General features: G+C 36.0%; 1 protein-coding gene across 1 annotated transcript in view; it reads left to right on the top strand.

Annotated features, from left to right (window-relative positions):
* The first annotated feature begins 2,012 nt into the window (after positions 1-2,012).
* LOC102852428 (glycoprotein endo-alpha-1,2-mannosidase-like) overlaps positions 2,013-20,434 on the top strand; it is a 37,111-nt gene continuing 18,689 nt past the window's right edge. The window contains exons 1-2 of the mRNA XM_006881207.1: positions 2,013-2,583; positions 9,852-9,961. Of these exons, the coding sequence (XP_006881269.1) occupies positions 2,040-2,583; positions 9,852-9,961 (654 nt within the window). The 5' untranslated portion in view covers positions 2,013-2,039. The remainder of the gene's footprint in view (positions 2,584-9,851; positions 9,962-20,434) is intronic.

The following is a 20,434-nucleotide window of genomic DNA, read 5'->3' as shown; positions in this document are numbered from 1 at the left end:
CCATCCAGCAAGAATAGTAAAAACCCTTTCTCCGCCATGACCTTTATCTCAGGGTTCCTCTTCTTACACCTTGCCACAGTTTCTCCACAACAATTACACAGTCTCTGCACCACCAGGGTCTCACTCCAGTTTCCTTCAAGTCTTGCCTCCACAAGTCTTGCTCATCTCTAGTTTTACTCTGTGTGTGTGTGTGTGTGTGTGTGTGTGTGTGTGTGTGTGTGTGTAGCATTCTTTCTCTTATCCTAGTCCCACAGCTGTTGGTGATTTGCAAGACCATACTGATTTGTAAGATTATGTGCCTGCAGTTAAGTTAGCTGGAGATCATAGGGGCCTAACTATAATGGCTAAACAATGCCATTTTTAGACTAACACTACAGACTTTCTTTTGCTACTCTCTACTTTTAGCCAAGATTCATCAGACATTAGCAATAATATTAACCATTATAATGGGAGCTAGGGTGTCCTACTGATAAGAAACTATATGCAATTGCAGAGACATGCAGTTCAGATCCACAAGGTTGCTCAGCAGGGAAGCTGGGCAGTCCTCAGGTATTTACAGCCTCTGAAAACCTTCTGGAGGATCAGCTATGAGTTGGTTCTGAATTTACAACATTGAATTTGAGTTTTATTATATTTTAATCTGGTTAGTAATTTTTGGTAAGTGAATACTTTACCAAGATACATACAGTGATGTCTTGTGGTTACAGTCACAGTGTACCCATGCAATAATATTACCAAAACTTTATGTGAGGAAGAAGCCTCAAAGTAGTGTCCTGGAACAATAATATAAAAAAAAAGCCACTTTGAAAACTCATATGTGCATAATTATTTCAATATTTCTTGCATGTACAAAAAAAAATAGAAACTTCAGTTTGTAGAAGCTATTTGTGTGTGTGTGTGTTACCAAATTATAAATTGTTTTACTTCCCTACTAATGATCTAGAATAAGAATAACATGATTATTTTTAAAAACATTTTATACCTGCAGTTATTACTAATTTTCCATTAACTAGCTTTCGAAAAGAAAATTTGTGTATAAAAAAGACATTATTTCATTTGCATGTATTTACCTCTCTCTACATATACCCTTAAACATACATTTCTTATACACATACTTACATAAACATGAAAGTATACATACAGTACCATATTAATGCCAGCAATCAAGCTCACTGTCAAATTAGTTCTCACTGACAGTGATCCTGCGTTGGACTTCTAAGGACATAAATAGTTACAGAAGACTGCTCAACTTTTTCCTCCAGAGTAACTCGTGGATTTGAACTGACAACTTTTTGGTTTAACAGCAAATACATTATACATTTGGCACTAGCACTCCTTTAATACTGTCTAAAAGGATATAAATTAGTGTTTGTAACTTTTGTTCAGTGAGACTTTTGAGAGTTAAAACTTAGAAAAGTTAAAACTTAAGAAATTAATGGGACCAATGGGACCATTGAATTTGTGATCATTCTTTTCCTGTTTCATTTATTTTTTATCTTATTCTTTTTTATTTCAAAATATTATTTTAAAGTGTGAAAGTTAATAAAAATAAAACAAAAAGCCACTCCTTTAAACTTTATATATACATAAGAGTTTTACTATATGCATAAATATTTCCATTTGTTAATGATAATCTTTTACTCTTTTATTTTAGAAATCCTAGTCCCTAAATGAAGAAGAATACATTTCATTATTGAATGTACTAAAAATATGGTCACGTAATGACCGTTGACTCTATTTTGCTTTCTTAAATAAAACTCCTAAGATGTTTATCTGACTCCGTGTAAATGTCACCTAACTAAAGGTGATATTAGAAAATAAGTTGCCATTTAACTAAATATACATTATTTTGTTTATATCAGTGTTTGATTATATAATTAAGATTATAATATGCTTCTTAATTTTTCATTGTACTTTATGGGTTTTAGTTTCATTTTAAGTTTATTGGAAAATATAACTAATATAACTTACTAATTATGTTTTTTTTAATCCAATAAATTGCAGCAGAACATCTATTTTGGAATTTAAAGTATGTCATCATGGCAAAATTTCGGAGAAGGACTTGCATCATTTTATCACTTTTCATTCTATTTATTTTCTCACTTATGATGGGCTTAAAAACTCTGAGACCAAACACAGCTACTTTTGGAGATCCTTTTGGACTTGACCTTCTTCCAGAATTTCGACAGCAAACTGTCAACTTGGAGAAAAAAATGGATTCCAAAAAAAGTGGCAAAATCAACAGTGAGAGAAATACTAAGAACTTAAAAAGTGTTGAAATCATGATGAAAACTTCGAAGCCTTCAGAAATTAACCTGGAAGAACTACCACCATTGAATTATTATTTACATGTATTTTATTATACTTGGTATGGAAATCCACAATTTGATGGTAAATATATACATTGGAACCATCCAGTCTTGGAGCATTGGGACCCTCGAATAGCAAAGAATTATCCACAAGGGAGACACAGTCCCCCAGATGACATTGGTTCCAGCTTTTATCCTGAATTGGGAAGTTACAGCTCACGAGATCCTTCTGTCATAGAAACCCACATGAAGCAAATGTGTTCAGCTTCAATAGGTGATTATTTGAGCTGTTTTTGTGTGTGTGTTTATGGAAATATGTACACGTATGTTTGGGTTTGATATTTTGGTGTGTGTGTGTGTGTGTGTGTGTGTGTGTGTGTGATACATTAATATTATGTCCTTGTGGTTGTACTGCTAATTCAAAAACAGCATTGCTATTCCGAAAGAGATACCTTTTTATTTTAAATCCATCCACAGCTGCATAGCAGAGAGATGAGAATCCTTCTATGCAATATACAGTCTCTGAAAACCCATTAGAGGGTCAGCTATGAGTTGATTTGCTTCAACAATGGGTTGAATTTTACCCATATTTTATGAGTTTAGTCATTTTTGGTAAGTCAGCAGCATTCTGTTGTATAATTTTAGCAAATTTATTTCTATATTCACCTGCTGATCGATATTGAGTAGTTTTGACTATAATTTGGTAGTGCTGTTTGCTTTTTTTAATAAAAGTCCTAATTTTACAACTTCTATTTTTCTTAATTTGAGTTTATTTTATAGAAATGTAATAATGATATAGTGGCTTTAGATATTTTATTTTGCTGTTTACTTTGTCTTATCTACTCATCCTCTGTTCTTTTTTACCTTTTCCTGCCTTTTCTTTTGACTATATTTAGTATTTAATTTTAATAATCACTACTGACTGATGAGGTAATGTTTATTGATTTCATTAATTTGGTGGTTGCTCTACAGTTTTCAATATGCCCATTTGACTCATCACAATCTACCTTTAAGGAATAGTAAGATATCCTCTGGTTAGAATGTAAAGAACTTGTAGTAATCTGTTTGCTTTTCTGCCTTTCTGCACTTGGTGCTATTGTTGTAGTACTTTCTACTATTGTATATGTTATAAATCTCACAGTGCTCTGTTGTTATTCTTTATCATTTCAAAAGGGTATTTAAAAATTAAGAACAAAAACTTTTGTATTTATCCATATGTTTAGCATGAGTATATATTCCTATGTGTAGCTCTAAATTTTAAATTTTATTTTAGCCTGAGAAACTTAATGTTTCATTTCTTTTAGTACATACCTAGTAGCACAGTCTTTCAATTTTTCTTTATCAATATCTTTCTTTCATTGTAACTTTTGAAGCACTCTTCTATAAATGAAGTAATATAATGAAGGTTTTGATTTTGTCTTTTACTGTTTTCTGATGAGAAGTCAGCAGTTATTCTGCTTTTTTTCGTCTTCCTCTTCTATCTAATCAGGCTATCTAATTACATATAATCAGATAACTTTAAATTATTCCATAGTTGAACAAATTCAACAACATAATTTGATGCCTATAAATCTTTAAATTTGTCAACAAACATGTCATAAAACTTACCTGTTTCAGTTCCTTCATCAGTTTTGTTAGGATGCTTAACAGAAGGGTCATAAGACAAAAACTGGATGTTCCTGTACTTTTTATTTCTTTGTCAAGGTACAAAGTCACTTTGGAATTGATAAGTCTATAGAGATACACAGAGCTCTTTCATGAACAGTGCATTTTAAAGAAAACGGTGTTAATTACGTACAGGATGACTTCTGAGAAGTAATTGTTTTTTCAATTATTTACAAATCCAGCTTTCTAGTCTGCAGTGGTAGTATTATGTACCACGAAGGAACAAATAGATCTGTCTTGAAAGAAATGCAGCTGAAATGCTCCTTGGAGACTAAGAGGGTGAGATTTTGTTTTACATACTTTGAGAATGTTGTCAGGGGGAGATCAGTCTTTAGAAAAGAACTTCATGCTTGAAAAAGTAGTCAGTGACCAATAGGAAGATGCTCGAGATGGATCGACACAGTGACTACAGCACAGCACAGTGGAGATTGTGAGGATGTGAGGCTGGCACAGGTTCAAGCAGGGTTCTGGTCTATCATATGTACCTAGGGTTGCTATGAGTCATTTATCACTCAACGGCAGTTAACAACAACAACAACAACAACAACATAGAGAGAGCTCAGTTGGCCTACTGGACAGAAAGTGGTGCTACCAAGCCAAAGTCAGTGATTTTTGTCTGTGGATCTCAGGCCAGTGTTAATTGTTTTTGGTCAAACATTCTTCAAAGTGGTATCGCACTGGTCAGTCCATTTACTGTACAGAGGTAACTCATGTTTGTTGTGATACTGAATACTGTGACACTGATGTGTCAAATGCGATAATGGTTTCCCATGGAGGACAGTGTTTGGTGGAGCTTCCCGATTAAAACAAACTTGGAAGCAGGAGTGGCATCCACTTCTGAAATAGCTTGTCTCTGGAAACGTTATGGACTTGGAGAAACAATGAAAGTTAAACAAATTTTTAGGTGTTTCATTCATAGGGTCGCTATGAGTTGTCTACAACTTGATGGCACTTAACAACAACAACAACAGGGTTGCTGTGAGTGGAAATTGACTCAAGAGCACCTAACAGCAGTCTTTATTATAACATAAAATAGAGCTGGTATATTTAGATAGCTTTGCCTGTGTGTATGTGTGTGCTTGTGTTGGGGAAGGCCTTTTAAATATATTTGTTTGCATGCATTTTGTAAAGCATTTGTATCACAATCATAAAGTCTTTTTTGATATTTCAACACTAATTTGGCCTTCCCCCTCACCATCCATCCCTCATGGAAAAAATAAGCTTGAAATATAGAATAAATTTATATTATTTAAACTTTTTAATATTGATGCAAATGAATTTGTACAAGGATGTATTCTTCTAAAAGTAGAAATAGTTTTATAATTTTTTCATTATTTAAAAGAAAATTTCAGTTTACATTTATTATTAAGACTTTAATGGTTAAAAATAATTTTTTCTAATTTTTTTACACTACATAGTGTATTTCTGTTGTTTTTGTTCTTGTTGTCTACCATTGAATTGGAACTGACTCAGAGCTGACTGTACACAAAGTTTGCTGAGGCAGTAAATCACATGGGAGGAGATTGCCCATCTTTATCCCATAGAGCAACTGATGAATTCAAACCACAGGCTTTTGCATTGACAGTGTGACATCTTGCCACTAAGCCACTACATAATGTATATAAATTATTTCTAAACACCAGCAATAAGTAGTATAATTATTTTAAATGTTGACAACTTCACTATGGATACAAATACCTTTTTGTTGGATTTTCTTCTGGAAAAAATAAGCAACTACTCGATATTAATAAAAGTGACAACGTTATAATCTAGTTTAGAATGAATTATGTTTAACAAGCTAGATACTGAATTATAGCCATTATTATTTGAAAAATAATGCGAAAGTTCTTTGACATTAAAATCTCATATGTGATTTTCATCAGTGTAGTTAGTATGCTGACACTGAAATTTCTCAAGTTGAAGAAGATAGGAAATAGAGCATTTATATTTTCTGTATGATTGAATATGCTTTGACTTTATCATCTTACTCTTAAGATTATTTTTTTCTTTGCTATATAACCTTTTTTAGTCTTAGATTGTTGTTTGCAGTATTTATATTATTTCACAGACAAGTTGGTTGATTCTAGTTTCTAAATTCTAAGTATTGCTTGTATACATTTTAATAGTCCAAACTTTACTTCACCTCTTAGAAAATGATGGTATATGGGAAAAAAATGTTAATGCTATTTTTAAACACCAGTCAGTATACTATTAAATGATCAAGGAGGAAATTAAAGCCTCATAGAACTCTGATGGCTTGTGTCAACAAGCTGTGTTGCAATCCCAACGGCACACAGTTCGAGGTCATCAGCTGCTCCATGGAAGAAGGATGTGCAGTCTCCTTCAGTGAGATTAATTGCCTCTGAAAACCTGATGGAGGGGACAGCTGTGGGTCAGTTCTGAATCTATGGTACAAAACAATAGCAACTTCTATAAAGGATCACATACCTTTTTATAGCCTTTCTATTATATTTATTATATTCATATTATTCGAAAGATACAGTGGAAGCTCTTTATACATATAGATTTTATTCACTTTTAGGAAGAATTACAGTAAGCAGCAAGCTGTCCACATCCTAATCCTTCTTTCTATTATGTATCATTGAGTTGGAACAAACTCATAGCTGACCCTCCAGCAGGCTTTCTGAAGTAGTTAATCACATGTGAGGAGAGTGCCTATCCTTTCATGTGGCAGTTGGCAGATTTGAATCACATGCTTTGGATCCTAATTCTTAGATTCTATGAATATGTTACTGTGGGAATTAAAGTCTAAGAAACAATTAAGATTGCTAAAGAACTGACCTTGTGGTGTCGTTGTTGTTTTTGTATGCCCTTGAATCAGAGTGAACCATAACCGACCCTCCAGGGGATTTTCAGAGGCAGTAAATCTTATGGGAGGAGATTACCCAACCTTTTTTACCAGAGCAGCTGGTTCAAACTGCATGCCTTTGGGATTGCAGTGTAGCTTCTTACCAATAGGACCCCTAGGTGGTTACAGTCCAAACACAGAAGTTCTTAAAAATATAATAGTAGGTGGGGAAAGATCAGAGACATATATGTGAAAATTATTGGACCTGCCTTTGGTGATTTTGAAGATTACAGAAGAGAATCATCAGCCAAAATTTTGGTCATCTTTTATTGTTGAAATCCTCACCTGGATCAATAAGCAATATCATGATTGATGGAGAATTGATTGAAGTTGTCAGCAGTTTCATCTTGCGTGAATCCACAGTCAGTACCCTTGGTTCCAACAGTGAAGAGATCAGGAGATAGATTGCATTGGGCAAGTCTGCTGTCAAGGACTTCTCTAAATTACAAAGGAGCGATGATGTCAGTTTGAGGACTAAGGTGTACCTGATTCAGGTCATGATTTTCCCAGTAACTTATTATGCTGACAGCTGGAAAATGTATAAGGATGACAAGAGTAAAAATTGATGCTTATGAACTGTGGTGTTGGAGAAGAGTGCTGAATATCCCATGGACTGCCAAAAGAGCATATAGATGTTTTAGAAAAAGTGCAGCAAGAGTGCTTGCTCCTTGGAGGCAAGGATGACAAAGCTTCATCTTATATACTTTGGGTATGTTACTCTTCCTTGAAAAGGGACATCATGCTTCAAAGGTAGAGGATCAGCAAAGGAGAGGAAGATCCTCAACAAGATGGACTGACACAGTGACTGCTGCAATAGGCTCTAGTGTTTCAGGGATGAGGATGACAAAGGATAGGACAGTGTTCATAGGATCACCAAGAGTTGTTTTTGACGTGATGGCACCTAGCAACAACAAATTTCTTCAGTTTATTTGTTGAGAACACTATTTCATATTTAGAATCAGATGAGTATATTTGTCTCTACTTTGGGATTCTATTCTGATCTCTCAATCTGTATGACTGTCCTGCAATTTACATGCTTACTTTTAGGAACAGAATATGATTTTCAGGTGGTAAAGCATCGTCTATAAGAGTAGTGGCCACACAAATAAAGCATACAACCAGACTTTGGTTTAGTTTTACTGAGTTGCTTTTTGAGACAGTGAAGGCAAGACTTAAAAATAATCTTGCATAAGTAACAATTTTACTTCTTTTTGATTGCAGAGTACAGTCATAAGTAGGGGAAAAACAGTAGTGTATTGGTTCCGAGAGCTAGGTGGATAACAAAGCCAAGTAGTGTTCAATGCACCAAAGTTAGTGCCAGGGATCAGGGAAAGACAGTATTTCCTATCCCAATATAGAGTTATTTTGTGGGTGAAGAGAACTATGAAGCAATTTTAGCAAGCTGTGAATAGGGTTTGCTTTGCATAGCTGCTGATTGAGCTAACCCAGAGACACCTGGCCCAAGGACAGTTGAAATTCATATCCTGATCAGTACATGCTGTTCAGTGCTAATCTAAGTTTCATTGACCATGAGATTCAGCATATGTCTTGTAGTTTCTCTCTGAGGAAAACCAAGTTCTATGTATAAGTTTTGCACCTTTGCAAAATAGAGTACATGTGGGGAAGGAACCAAGGACAGATATAAATAAGGGGACCACAGAATCATCTGTACTGCATGTGCTTTCTTCAGAATATCCGCTTTGTTGTAACTTTATGATAAGTTTTAAAACAGTGTGATCTTTTAAAATTGTTTTCTCTTTAGTTATATGGAAACTCATTGATTTGTCAAATGTTAAACTAGCTTGGAATAAGCCTCAGTTGGACATGATTTAGACTCCCTGTAGCACAGTGTCTAAGTGCTTGGCTGTAAACCATAAGTTTGGTGATTGAAACATAGCAACCACTCAGTGGGAAAAAGATATGGCTGTTTCTGTAAAACTTTACAGCTTTGAAACTATACGGGACACTTTTACTTCATCCACTATGGTGGTTATGAGTTGGGTTGACTCCACAACATTAGCTTTAGTTTTTGTTTAGGGTGTGATTGATTATTCTTTTTATACATTTCTTCGTTCTTTTTGTTAATATTTTTAAAAATTTGTTTATGACCAAAGTCATGACAGATACTGACCTGTAAGATACACATTTGTTAAGTTTTATTAGAGTAGAATTACTGACTATATGAAATTAGTGGGGACATCTCTTTATTTTCTGTAGAAAATAGATTGTGCTGAGTTGGTCTTGTTTCTTTTTGATGGAATCCACTTGTGAGCCACCTGGGCCTGGTGTTTTGTTTTTAGCTTTATTTATACGTATAGGCTGGAAGCAGGAGGAACATCCACTTCTGAAATGGCTTGCCTCCGGAAACTCTATGTATGAACAGTGCTCAGGCCTTTCATTCATAGGGTCACTGTGAGTCATCTACAACTTGACGGCACCTAACAACAACAACATATGTATAGGACTATAAATTACTTGATCTCAAATACTCTTTGTTTAGTGATTTTTGTTGTAGGCTTACATTTCTGACTTTTAAAAAAAATACCACTTAAACAACAAATACATGCAGAAAGGATATGTATATATTAATGTATGAGTTTGAATCTTCTGTTAAAAGACAATGATATTTAGTAAAAACTTAATAAATATTGACTATGCAAAGTAATGGAATTAATTCCTATATGATGTTGCTGTTTTGTATTGTCAACCCATAACTGACTTTCCAGTGAGTTTTCAGAGGCAGTTAATCACATAGAAGGATATGAATTTGAACTACGTGCCTTTGAGACTGTAGTGCAGCTTTCTTACTGGTCGACCACTGGAGAACCCCAATTCCTATATGTAGAAGTGCAAATATGTAGTCAGGAAAGAAGGTAAAAAGCAACTTTCTATGAGGATATGTTTCTTTTTTATCTTTTATTGTTAACTGCTACTTTTCATGTTTTTTAAATAATACTTGAGTCATCCTTCTCTTTTTTAAATTTTTCTTGAATGGTCTTTTCTAATAGGTGTACTAGCCCTGTCTTGGTACCCACCTGATTCAAATGATGAGAATGGAGAACCTACTGATGACTTGGTACCGACTATTTTGGATAAAGCTCATAAATATAATCTAAAGGTATTTTATTTCATTATCAAGCTGTACATCAGTTAATTCTTTTGGACAAGAAAATATTACTTAAAAATTGAGTACTCATTTTCATTAAAATTTTGATACAAAATGACTATGAAAATAATGGATTTCAAGTTTTTATAATGAAGATCTACTTATAAACACAGTTTCTATGATTTATTGTGAGTTACAAACTTTGTCTAGGTTATTTTCTAACTGTGTTTTATAGTAATCTATTTTTTATTTTAGCAAAAAAGAGGCTTGAGATGCAGCTGTTTTGAAAATAAATAGTTAAATTAATGAAAATTTATATATCTATGTAACTTAGATGTCATAGTCCTAAAAAGAGCAAAGGTTTACTAAATTAATGATTAATTAGAATATAAAATCAGTAGGCTGTATAAATTAATAGTTAATTTGGTTTTGTAAGAAAAACAAAGTAGACAAACCATTAGCAAGACAAAATATGTCTCTCCCCTGTTGTTTTTTTTTTTTTTTTAAATAATATGAATAGTTGGACGAAGGAGTGGCATCCACTTCCTAAGCAACATGCCTCCAGAAACTATGAATCTTGATACATGTCGATAGTTGTAGAGTGGCTTCAGGCCTTTTGTTCTTAGGGTCACTATGAGTCATGCTTGACTCGAAGGCAATCAACAACAACAACAGCAATATGAACAGGAAACCTACCTGTACATACTAAAAGTTTATTCCTTTATTAACAAAACTAGAAACTAGACAACATTCTGGGCAAAATACATGGGGAAGTGGAACTTTGTTACGAAAGAAGGAATTAAATCTGTATTAAAAATATAAAAAGTGATTAAATATTTATCTTTCTGAAGTGACAGGTTTCACCTATTGTCTGCAACTTTTCCATGTAAAAATCATTCTTGTGATGTGGATACACTGTAAAAAGTACATTTATTATCTAGTGATATGTAAAGAATAATTATAATTAACTTAATTATTAATTAATCATCATTATCAATAGTTTAAAACAAGCAACAATCACTTTCTCAAGTTTTAGCATCAGTGTGGCTTAGGTTGGTCTGGCTCAGATCTTTCATCTAATTGTTCTTCAGCTCATGCATTGTCAAGTTAGAGTCAGCTCATTAACTGACCCTCCAGTGGGCTTTTAGAAGTTGTAAATCATGGAAGAGGACATTATCCATCTTTCTCCTGTGGAGCTCCTGGTGGGTTTGAACCAGACACCATGAGGTTAGGACAATTCCCTAAAAGCTACACCACCAGAGCTTGGTTTTGCTCATTTGTCAGAAATCAGGACGATCCCCTTCTGAGAGCTTTTTCCCGACTGTTGAAGGTCTCAACTTCTTGAAGCTTTTGTAGACAGGAAGGCTATAGTTCTTTACCATACATCTATCTCTGTCTGCATTCCTAGTTTACTGGAGTGAGTGATCCAGAGTCTGGTATAGAGGCTACAGTCTTTTTTAACATAATCTTTAAAGTGACTATCACTACTCAGTTTTATTCCTTTATTTACTGCTAAAGTGACCATATTACTGTACAAAATTGATCTTCCCTATGTTTAACACCTTACCCCCCACCCATTCTTACTCCTCTGTTTCCACCCTCCCTGCCCCTGTCTTGGATCCTCATACTCGTTCTACAATAATGGTTTTATACAGTATTTGTTCCTGTGGGGCTGAGGGGCTGAGTTAGTTCACTCAGCATAATGCTCTCCAGTTCTTCCCAAGTTAGGTAGTAATTTATAGAATGATTGATCCTGTGTTCTGTGTAGTATTCCATTGTATGAATATACTATAACTTCTCAATCCATTCATTTGTGGTTGCACATCTGGGCTGTTTTCATGTTCTTGCTATGGTAATTAATGCTGCTATGAACATTGATGTAAAAGTGTCATTTTGAGCCTCAGTTTTCATTTTCTTGAGGTATATTCCAAGCAATGGAATAGCTGGGTCTTATGGAATTTCTATGTTCAGCTTTTTGAGGAAGCACCAAAGTGCCTTCCAGAGTGGTTATACCATTGTACAATTCTGTAGGTGGGTGGAGTGAAGGAAATGGGAAGGACCTTTTGTGAAAAACAATGTATTCAGACTTTGTAAATAAATCAGAATAAAATTTAAAAAAAGAAACGAGGGAAACATGTTAAAAAGGCTACTTAGCACTAATAATATTGTTGTTGTTTGCCTTCCAGTCAAGCATTACTCATAGCGACTCTGTGAACAAAAGGTCTAAAGCCCTCTGCAGCTAAAGACATTTATCAAAGTTCATAGAGTTTCCAGAGTCGTGTTGCTTAGGAAGTGGATGCCACTGCTTCCAAACCTGACTTAGTATGTTATTGTTTTTATGTGCCATTGAGTTGCCTGCCAGAGGACCCAGCACCTCTGAACCTTGTGCGCACACCAACCCCCACTGTCATAGTTACTATATCAGTCCATCTCATTAAGGGTCTCCGACTCTGTGCAGTCTGTCCACCCTTCTGAGCATGAAGTTCATCTTCAAGGACGTAGCTGATAATATAATTCAACATATGAAGATTTTGCAAAACAGTTTTTAGGATCATACAATCTAAGAAATAAAGTCTAAGACATTAGCATTATTTGGTGATTAAACTCTATAAGAAACATTATCAGAGTTCACAGGATTTGGGGAAAAAAATAAAAAGGATCTTCCAAGGACGTGAATATACCAAGAGATAGTAATCAGGGGACTGGTGAGTGGGAAGTGATGTCACCTTGGAAATGACCACAGAAAGCTTTTTGATTTACTCCAAAATGATAACAGATGCCTGATTCTAAAACTTAACAAGGATAGCACAATAGAAACTTATAGACTGATAACACTAAAGAAAACACATGCCAAATTCCTAGGGAAAACTTTTGCAAAAGAAGTGTTTAGTAGCAGGTATCTAAGAATGGCTCCAAAAGTATGAAATCTGAGTCCAGTTTGTCTGAATTCAAATTCAGGCTCACTCATTTCCCAAATATATATGTAATCGTTGTCCGTCTGTTTCCTCATCTCAAAAATGGAAATAATAGCAAGATCTACCTCACTAAGTTCAAGCTGCTTTGAAGGAAATGGCAAAAAATAAGGCCCCAGGAATAGGTGGTATAGCAATTGACGTATTTCAGCTAACAGATGCTGCCCTGGATGTGCTCACCGAGTTGTGCCAAGAAATCTGGAGAACAATCACTAGGCCAACTGACTGGAAGAGATCTATATTTGTTCCCATTCCAAAGAAGGGCGACCCAACAGAGTGTGGACTCTATAGAACAATATCATTGATTTCACATGCAACCTGGTGCCAAGAGTGTTGACCATGGAGCCGAGCAAACTGAAGCTGTGCACAATCTCAATCTCTTCGCCATCCTTCCTGATGCTTCCAGTTGGTCCAATGGTGAGAATCTTTGTCTTCTTGACACTGAGCCTCAGTCCATACTGAAGGCTGCAGTCCTTGACCCTCTGCACTCTGCAGCAAGTGCATGAGGTCCTCCTCAGTTTCAGCAAGGAAGGTTGTATCATCTGCTTAATGCAGATTGTTCATAGATATTCCACCAATCCTGATGCCACAATTTTCATCATAGAGCCCAGCCTCCCGGATAATCTGATTTGCATACTATGAAAAGGTATGGAGACAGGACACATCCCTGGAGTACACCCTTCCCAATTTTGAACCATGCAGTGTTACCCTGCTCTGTTCTGATGACTGCTGCTTGGTCCAAGTATAGGTTTCTTGGATTCCCATTCTTCTCAGACTCAGCCACAGTTTGTTATGATCCACACAGTCAAATACCTTTGCATAATCAATGAAACACAGATAGACATTCTTCTGGTATTCCCTGCTTTCAGCTACGATCCATCTAACATCAGCTACAATATCCCTAGTACCATGACCCCTTCTAAACCCAGCGTGGACTTCTGGCAATTCTCTGCTGATGTGCTGTTCCAGTCGTTTTTGGATAATCTTAAGTAGAATCTTGCTTGCATGTGAAGTCAATGATATTGTTCTGTAGTTTCCACACTCTGTTGGGTCACCCTTCTTTGGAATGGGAACAAATATAGATCTCTTCCAGTCAGTTGGCCAAGTGGTTGTTCTCCAGAATTTCTTGGCACAACTTGGTGAGCACATCCAGGGCAGGATCTGTTAGCTGAAATATGTCAGTTGGTATACCATCTATTCCTGGGGCCTTATTTTTTTGCTATTCAAAGCAGCTTCAACTTCTTCCTTCATTACTATAGGCTCTTGTTCATATGTTATTTCATTAAATTCTTCTGTATCTGCCAATTCCTTTTGTTACAGTGACTCAGTATATTCCTTCCATCTTCTTTTAATACATCCTGGATCATTTAATATTCTTCCTAAAGCATCCTTGATTATAGCAACTCTAGGTTTGAATTTGTTCTTTAGTTCGTTGAGCTTAAGAAATGCTGAACGAGTTCGTCTTTTTTGATTTTCCGACTCTAGCTCCTCGCACATTTCATTGTAATATTTTGCTTTGTCATTCTGAGCTGCCTTTTGGAATCTTCTGTTCAGCTCTTTAGTGTCTTGAATTCTTCCTTGTGCTTTGGCTTCTCTACGCTCCAGTGTAATCTTTAGAGTTTCTTCTGGCATCCATTTTGGTCTTTTCTCTCTCTTCTGTCTTTGTAATGACCGTTTGCATTCTTCGGATGATACATTTAACATCCTCCCACAACTCATCTGGTCTTCGCTCATTTGTGTTCAAGGCCTCAAACCTGTTCCTGAGATGATTCTGAAATTTAGGTGGGATGAAATCAAAGTCATATTTTGGCTCCTGTGGATTTGGTTTCATTTTCCTCAGTTTCAGCTTGAACTTGCATATGAGTAGTTGCTGGTCTGTTCCACAATCAGCTCCTGGCCCAGTTTTCACAGCTGATATTGAGCTTCTTTATAAGTTATAATTATTTAGAAAACCCATACAATATTATGTAAAATGGTTGGAATTTTATGCAGATAAAACAATTCTATATAAATCAAGATGATACAAGAATATGAAAAATATTGAGAAAACGTAATAGGCTATATATAAGAAAATGTATAGTATTAGTGTGGGATATAAAAGAGCTTTATAATTGGAGGAACATGAATTTGACAAAAAAATTTAGTATTACAATAATGGCCTTTTCCCAGTTACTATATTTTATTTAATATAGTGTTTACATTTGGTTATTAAAAAAACCAAGTAAAAATATCAGTGAGAATTTTAATACCAAATTTAACAGGCTAATTCCAAGGTTTATAAACATGTTAGAGCAAAGGTATCGTTAGGTGTTGTCAAATCAAGTACAACTGACAGCTGTCCTGTGAACAGATCTGAACCCTGTTCTAGTCTGCACTGTCTTCACACTTCCTGTTCATTACAGCAGTCACCATTTCAGTCCACCTGGTTGAAGGTCTTCCTCTTCTTCATCGACCCTCCACCTTTCCCAGTATCATGTCCTTCTCCAAGGAAATCTCCTCCTAGCAACATGTCCAAAGTATGTGAGGCAAAGCCTCATCATTCTTGCCTCCAAAGAGCACTCTGGCTGCACCCTCTCCAAGACATATCCATTTGTTCTGGTCATCCATAGGATGGTCAGTGCTCTTCTCTAACACTGTAGCTCAAAGGCATCAATTCTTCTTCTGTCATCCTTATTCATTGTCTACCTCTCAGCTGCATACCAAGTAATCAAAAAGACGATGGCCTGAATCAGATGCACCTTAGTCCTCAAACTGACATTATTACTCCTCAATAATTTGGAGAGGTCTTAACTGCAGATTTCCCCAGTACAGCATGGTTCCTTCTTTCTTGACTGCTAGTATCAGGTGTTTGGGTGTTTTATTTTCTTATCAATCAAGGGTAAGCTGATTGGCCATTCTTATTTCATTAACAATCAGCTGCAGCCTGGAAGCTTCTTGTTTAATCAATCAGGACCTGCTGGGTGGTCCTGGTATTAATTATGTTTGGGGAGAACTTTGTTCTAAGTGATGTAACAATTACATATCAGTTTGCTGTACTGAGATAACTTGGTGTTATTTTGAGACTGAAATCTGTGTAACTGGTGTGTCATATGCCATAAGGATTACCCATGGTGGACAGGTTTTGGTGGAGCTCCGTGATTAAGACAGAGTAGGAAGCAGGATGGGCCATCTACTTGCTAAATATCAGGCCATTGAAAACCCTATGAACCGTAAAGAAAGAGATAGTTATCAACACAGTAAGGTATATTTTAAATGTTCCTTAATAAAGGAAAATCTAGTTTTCCTAGATAGTAAAATTTAATATAAAATGACTGAAATTAGGAGTTCAACGTTAGCATTGGTATAGGGAGTGGAATCGGTGTAATATTATATAGTATTTAAAAACACTCTGGTGAAATCGTACTGCCAGGCTAAAGGCTGGATCCCCCAGCTACTGTGCAGAATAAATATGGGCAGTCTCTCGTATGGTTTACAGTCTTTGGAAACTTGCTGGAGGATCAACTGTATTTGTTTCTGACACAATGAGATGATGATGAGTATATAAATCAAGAATCAGACATAAAAAATGTTTATTCATAATCTGTCTTCATGATACAAGAATCATTTTTTTTTGTTTTTAATTATCCTCTCTGTTGTTCTATGCCCTTGAGTAATTATATTTTAATGTGTAATATCTTTTAGTCTCAAACTGCTCATTTTTTCTTCACATTTGTGCTTATTTTTCTAAGCAACATTCTTCCAAATCTTAATGAAAATATGAATAAGGCATTTTTGACTAGGGACCATTTACCCTGAGTTCTCAGATTGTTACCACTGTTTCAGAAATCATTTAGCCTTACATTTGCTCTTCATCTTTGTCCTGTTTTATGTATGTATCCTCGTGGACAAGAGTGTGGTTTATTCAGTATTGCCTGTTGAAATCTAAGATATAAGGTATGTGGTTCACTGTTGAAATTATTCATTTCCAAGTAAACATACAGAAAATTAATTTTGCTTTAATTTCCTTTTGTAACTTAAGGATCTTTTAGTTACTGGGATCTGGAAATAGAATTTAGAGAAAGGGAAGTAACTCAGTAAGCAAGCATTTTTTTTTATTTTTTTTTCTGTCTATAAAATCTTTATGCTTTACATTCCTGAAGCTGTTAAAGAAAGTGTCTCCCAAATTTGCTGACTGGCAAAAGTTGGCTTCTGCTGTGTCTCCTAGTGAGCTTCAATATGCTCTCATTGGCATTTAATATCTGCAATTAGGCCTGCAGGTTCTGGCACTAGGTCTGAGACTGGATAAGTGATATGATTTATCTTCCCTAAAAGTAAAATCTTCTGCCTGGACTTAGCTATAATTCTAAGCGGACGGAGAGAGTTGATTAAGTCAAGAAAGCTTTTTTTTTTTTTTTTTTAACCTTCAGAAGATTTTTAAATGTAAAATGAAAATGTTCAGAATATAAGCCAAGGTGGATTTTTCCTTTTTTGGAGGAGGACATGACAAGAGCCGCAGTGGTTGCAACACAACAATGTCTAATATTTCTATGCTTCAGAGTTTATATATCATGTTAAACATGTTGGGACCTAGTGTAATAATGTTTTCTATTTTTAAAAGAAATCAGTTTTTTTGTCTTCTGTTAGGGTTGAGACTTTCTACAGAACATAAAGAGGCTAGCAACTGAGAGACTAGAGTTCTTTTCTCAGTTGAATAGCTTTGCAAATTTGGATTAGTCCATTATCATGACTTTTCTCTTCAAATATAAAATAAATAAAATCATTTATACTTTCATTCTATTAATAGATTTTTGTTAAAGGCCTTTCTCTCCTGGCCGAACCTTCCACCTTCCCCACCCTGATGTCATTTTCCTAGTACTAGTCTTTCTTGATAATCTGCCCCATCAAATGTGAGGTAAAGTTTCACCTTCCTTGCTTCTAAGGAGCACCCTGACTGTACTTCTTAGAAGACAGACTTATTTGTTCTATTTGAAGTCCATAGGGTTGTTTTTTTTTAATACTCTTTGACAACATCATAATTCAGTGGTATTGATTATTAATTGTGCTAATGCGAAACCTATACTTAGACCAAAAGGCAGTAGTCAGAACAGAGCAGGGTAACACTGCATGGTTCAAAATTGGGAAGGGTGTACGCCAGGGATGCATCCTGTCTCCATACCTTTTCAACATGTATGCAGAGCAGATTATCCGAGAGGCTGGGCTCTATGAGGAGAATTGTGGCATCAGGATTGGTGGAAGATCTATCAACAATCTGCGTTATGCAGATGACACAACCCTCCTTGCTGAAACTGAGGAGGACCTCATGCACTTGCTGCGAAAGGTCAAGGACTGCAGCCTTCAGTATGGACTGAGGCTCAATGTCAAGAAGACAAAGATTCTCACCACTGGACCAATTGGCAGCATCAGGATGGATGGCGAAGAGATTGAGATTGTGCACAGCTTCAGTTTGCTCGGCTGCACAGTCAACACTCTTGGCACCAGCAGTCAGGAAATCAAAAAGCGTATCGCGATGGGAAAGTCTGCTGTTAGGGACCTTTCTAAAGTATTTAGGAGCAACGGTGTCTCTCTGGAGACTAAGGTGCGCCTGATACAGGCCATGGTATTTGCAATCGCTTGTTATGCATCAGAGAGTTGGACAATGACTAGGGAGGACAGAAGGAGAGTAGATGCTTTTGAGCTGTGGTGCTGGAGAAGAGTACTGAATGTACCATGGACTGCCAGGAAAACAAATAGATTCATCTTGGAGAGGGTTAAACCAAGCTACTCCTTGGAGGCAAGGATTCTGGGGCTTCGTCTGACATACTTTGGACATCTTGCCAGAAGGGACAGGTCCTTGGAGAGGGACATCATGCTTGGGAGGGTGGAGGGACAGCGCAGGAGGGGAAGACCCTCTATGAGATGGATTGATTCGGTGACTGGGGGGTAATCAGGATGGGTGTGTTGGAGGCAGTGCGGTTGGCGCAGGATAGAGCAGGGTTTAGAGCTGTTGTGCATAGGGTCGCTATGAGTCACAAACGACTCGACGGCACATAACAACAACAAGAACAAGCCTTATTTATTGTCCAACTTTCAGATATTTAGGAAGCAATTTAAAATATCATGACTTGGATCACTTTTAGCTTAGTTTTTAAACTGACGTCTTTGCTCTTTACCACTCTGGGGAGGTCCTTGTATATAGTGTATTTTCTAAATGACACTTGGTGATTTGAAAAAAAAAAAAAACCAACCAAAAAACAAAACCACAAAATATTCATAGTCTTTACAGGGATCAAATTTATATTTAGATGTCTGGAATAATAAAATAAAAATAATTTACTGTTATCTTCCCAGTTTAGTTTGGAGACTCATGTGTGAAGCAGTTGGATTTTGGGGAGAGGTTCCCTTGATTTAGTTGAAAGTCAGGTGTAAACTCATCGGTTGGTTTTGTTTGTTTGTTAGTTTGTTTTATCTATTGTTAATAATCATGTGTTAAACTGAGTGGTCACCTGGATTTAGTTAACAATCAGCTGTGGGCTGGAAGCTTCTTGTTTAAGTCAATTAGAATCTGGTGGCCGGACTTTGCACTTAAAATTCCGTTTTAATTCTGTATTTAAAATGCTGTTACTTGTATTTGAACATTACAACAATTACAATTGTGTAAGAACATTTTTCTAAGTGGTACAGCACTGCTATGTCAGTTTGCTATACTGAAATAACTTGGGTTTACTGAACATTGTGCCACTGGTGTGTCAAATGCCATAAATGATTAGCCGTGGTGGACAGTTTTTGCTAGAACTTACAGATTAAGACAGGTTTGGAAGCAGGATTAGCATCCATTTTGTTGTTGTTGTGGTTTCATAAAATTTTATTGTATGGATGTAACACAATGGACCAGTGTTCTAAAGACATTCAATTAGATTGCTTCTTATACTGGAATCAGTTTGATATTTTCAGTGCTACTGAAAGAACAGGCCTTTGCAAATGATGAACATTAGAGAAACGATTATAGTTATAGACAGGGTTCAGGTCTTTTGTTCATAGGATACCTATGAGTCAGACCTGACACCACTTAACAACAGCAACAACGGTTTGTTGTAGAATTGTTGAGTCAGAATCAACTATTGTCGTGGATTTGAGTTTTTTGGATTTTATATATCAGTCTATTGCTACATTGATTTTAGTCCTTTGGTAACTTGAAAATGTCTAAATATTGTGAAATTTTATTAAAAAAAGATGAAACTTAATTTTTAAAATTTAACAAGACTTTAAAAAATGCAATTCCAGAGTAATTTCTAACATTTCAAAGTCCTTCAGAGCCGACACAAATTCTAACTTTCACTCTTACTATATAATGCTGTTGTTGTTGTTGTTATGTGCCGTCGAGTCACCTGCGACTCATAGCGACCCTATGTACAACAGCCCTAAACTCCGCTCTGTCCTGTACCAATGGCACTGTCTCTGACACTCCCATCCCAATTATCCCAGTCACTGAATCAATCCACCTCATAGAGGGCCTTCCTCTCCTGCGCAGTCCCTC

This window comes from Elephantulus edwardii, unplaced genomic scaffold (assembly GCF_000299155.1).
Source record: "Elephantulus edwardii isolate Elephantulus edwardi_28Jun2011 unplaced genomic scaffold, EleEdw1.0 scaffold00013, whole genome shotgun sequence".
NCBI classification, from domain to species: Eukaryota; Metazoa; Chordata; class Mammalia; order Macroscelidea; family Macroscelididae; genus Elephantulus; species Elephantulus edwardii.
This window is presented reverse-complemented; position numbering and strand designations above follow the sequence as displayed.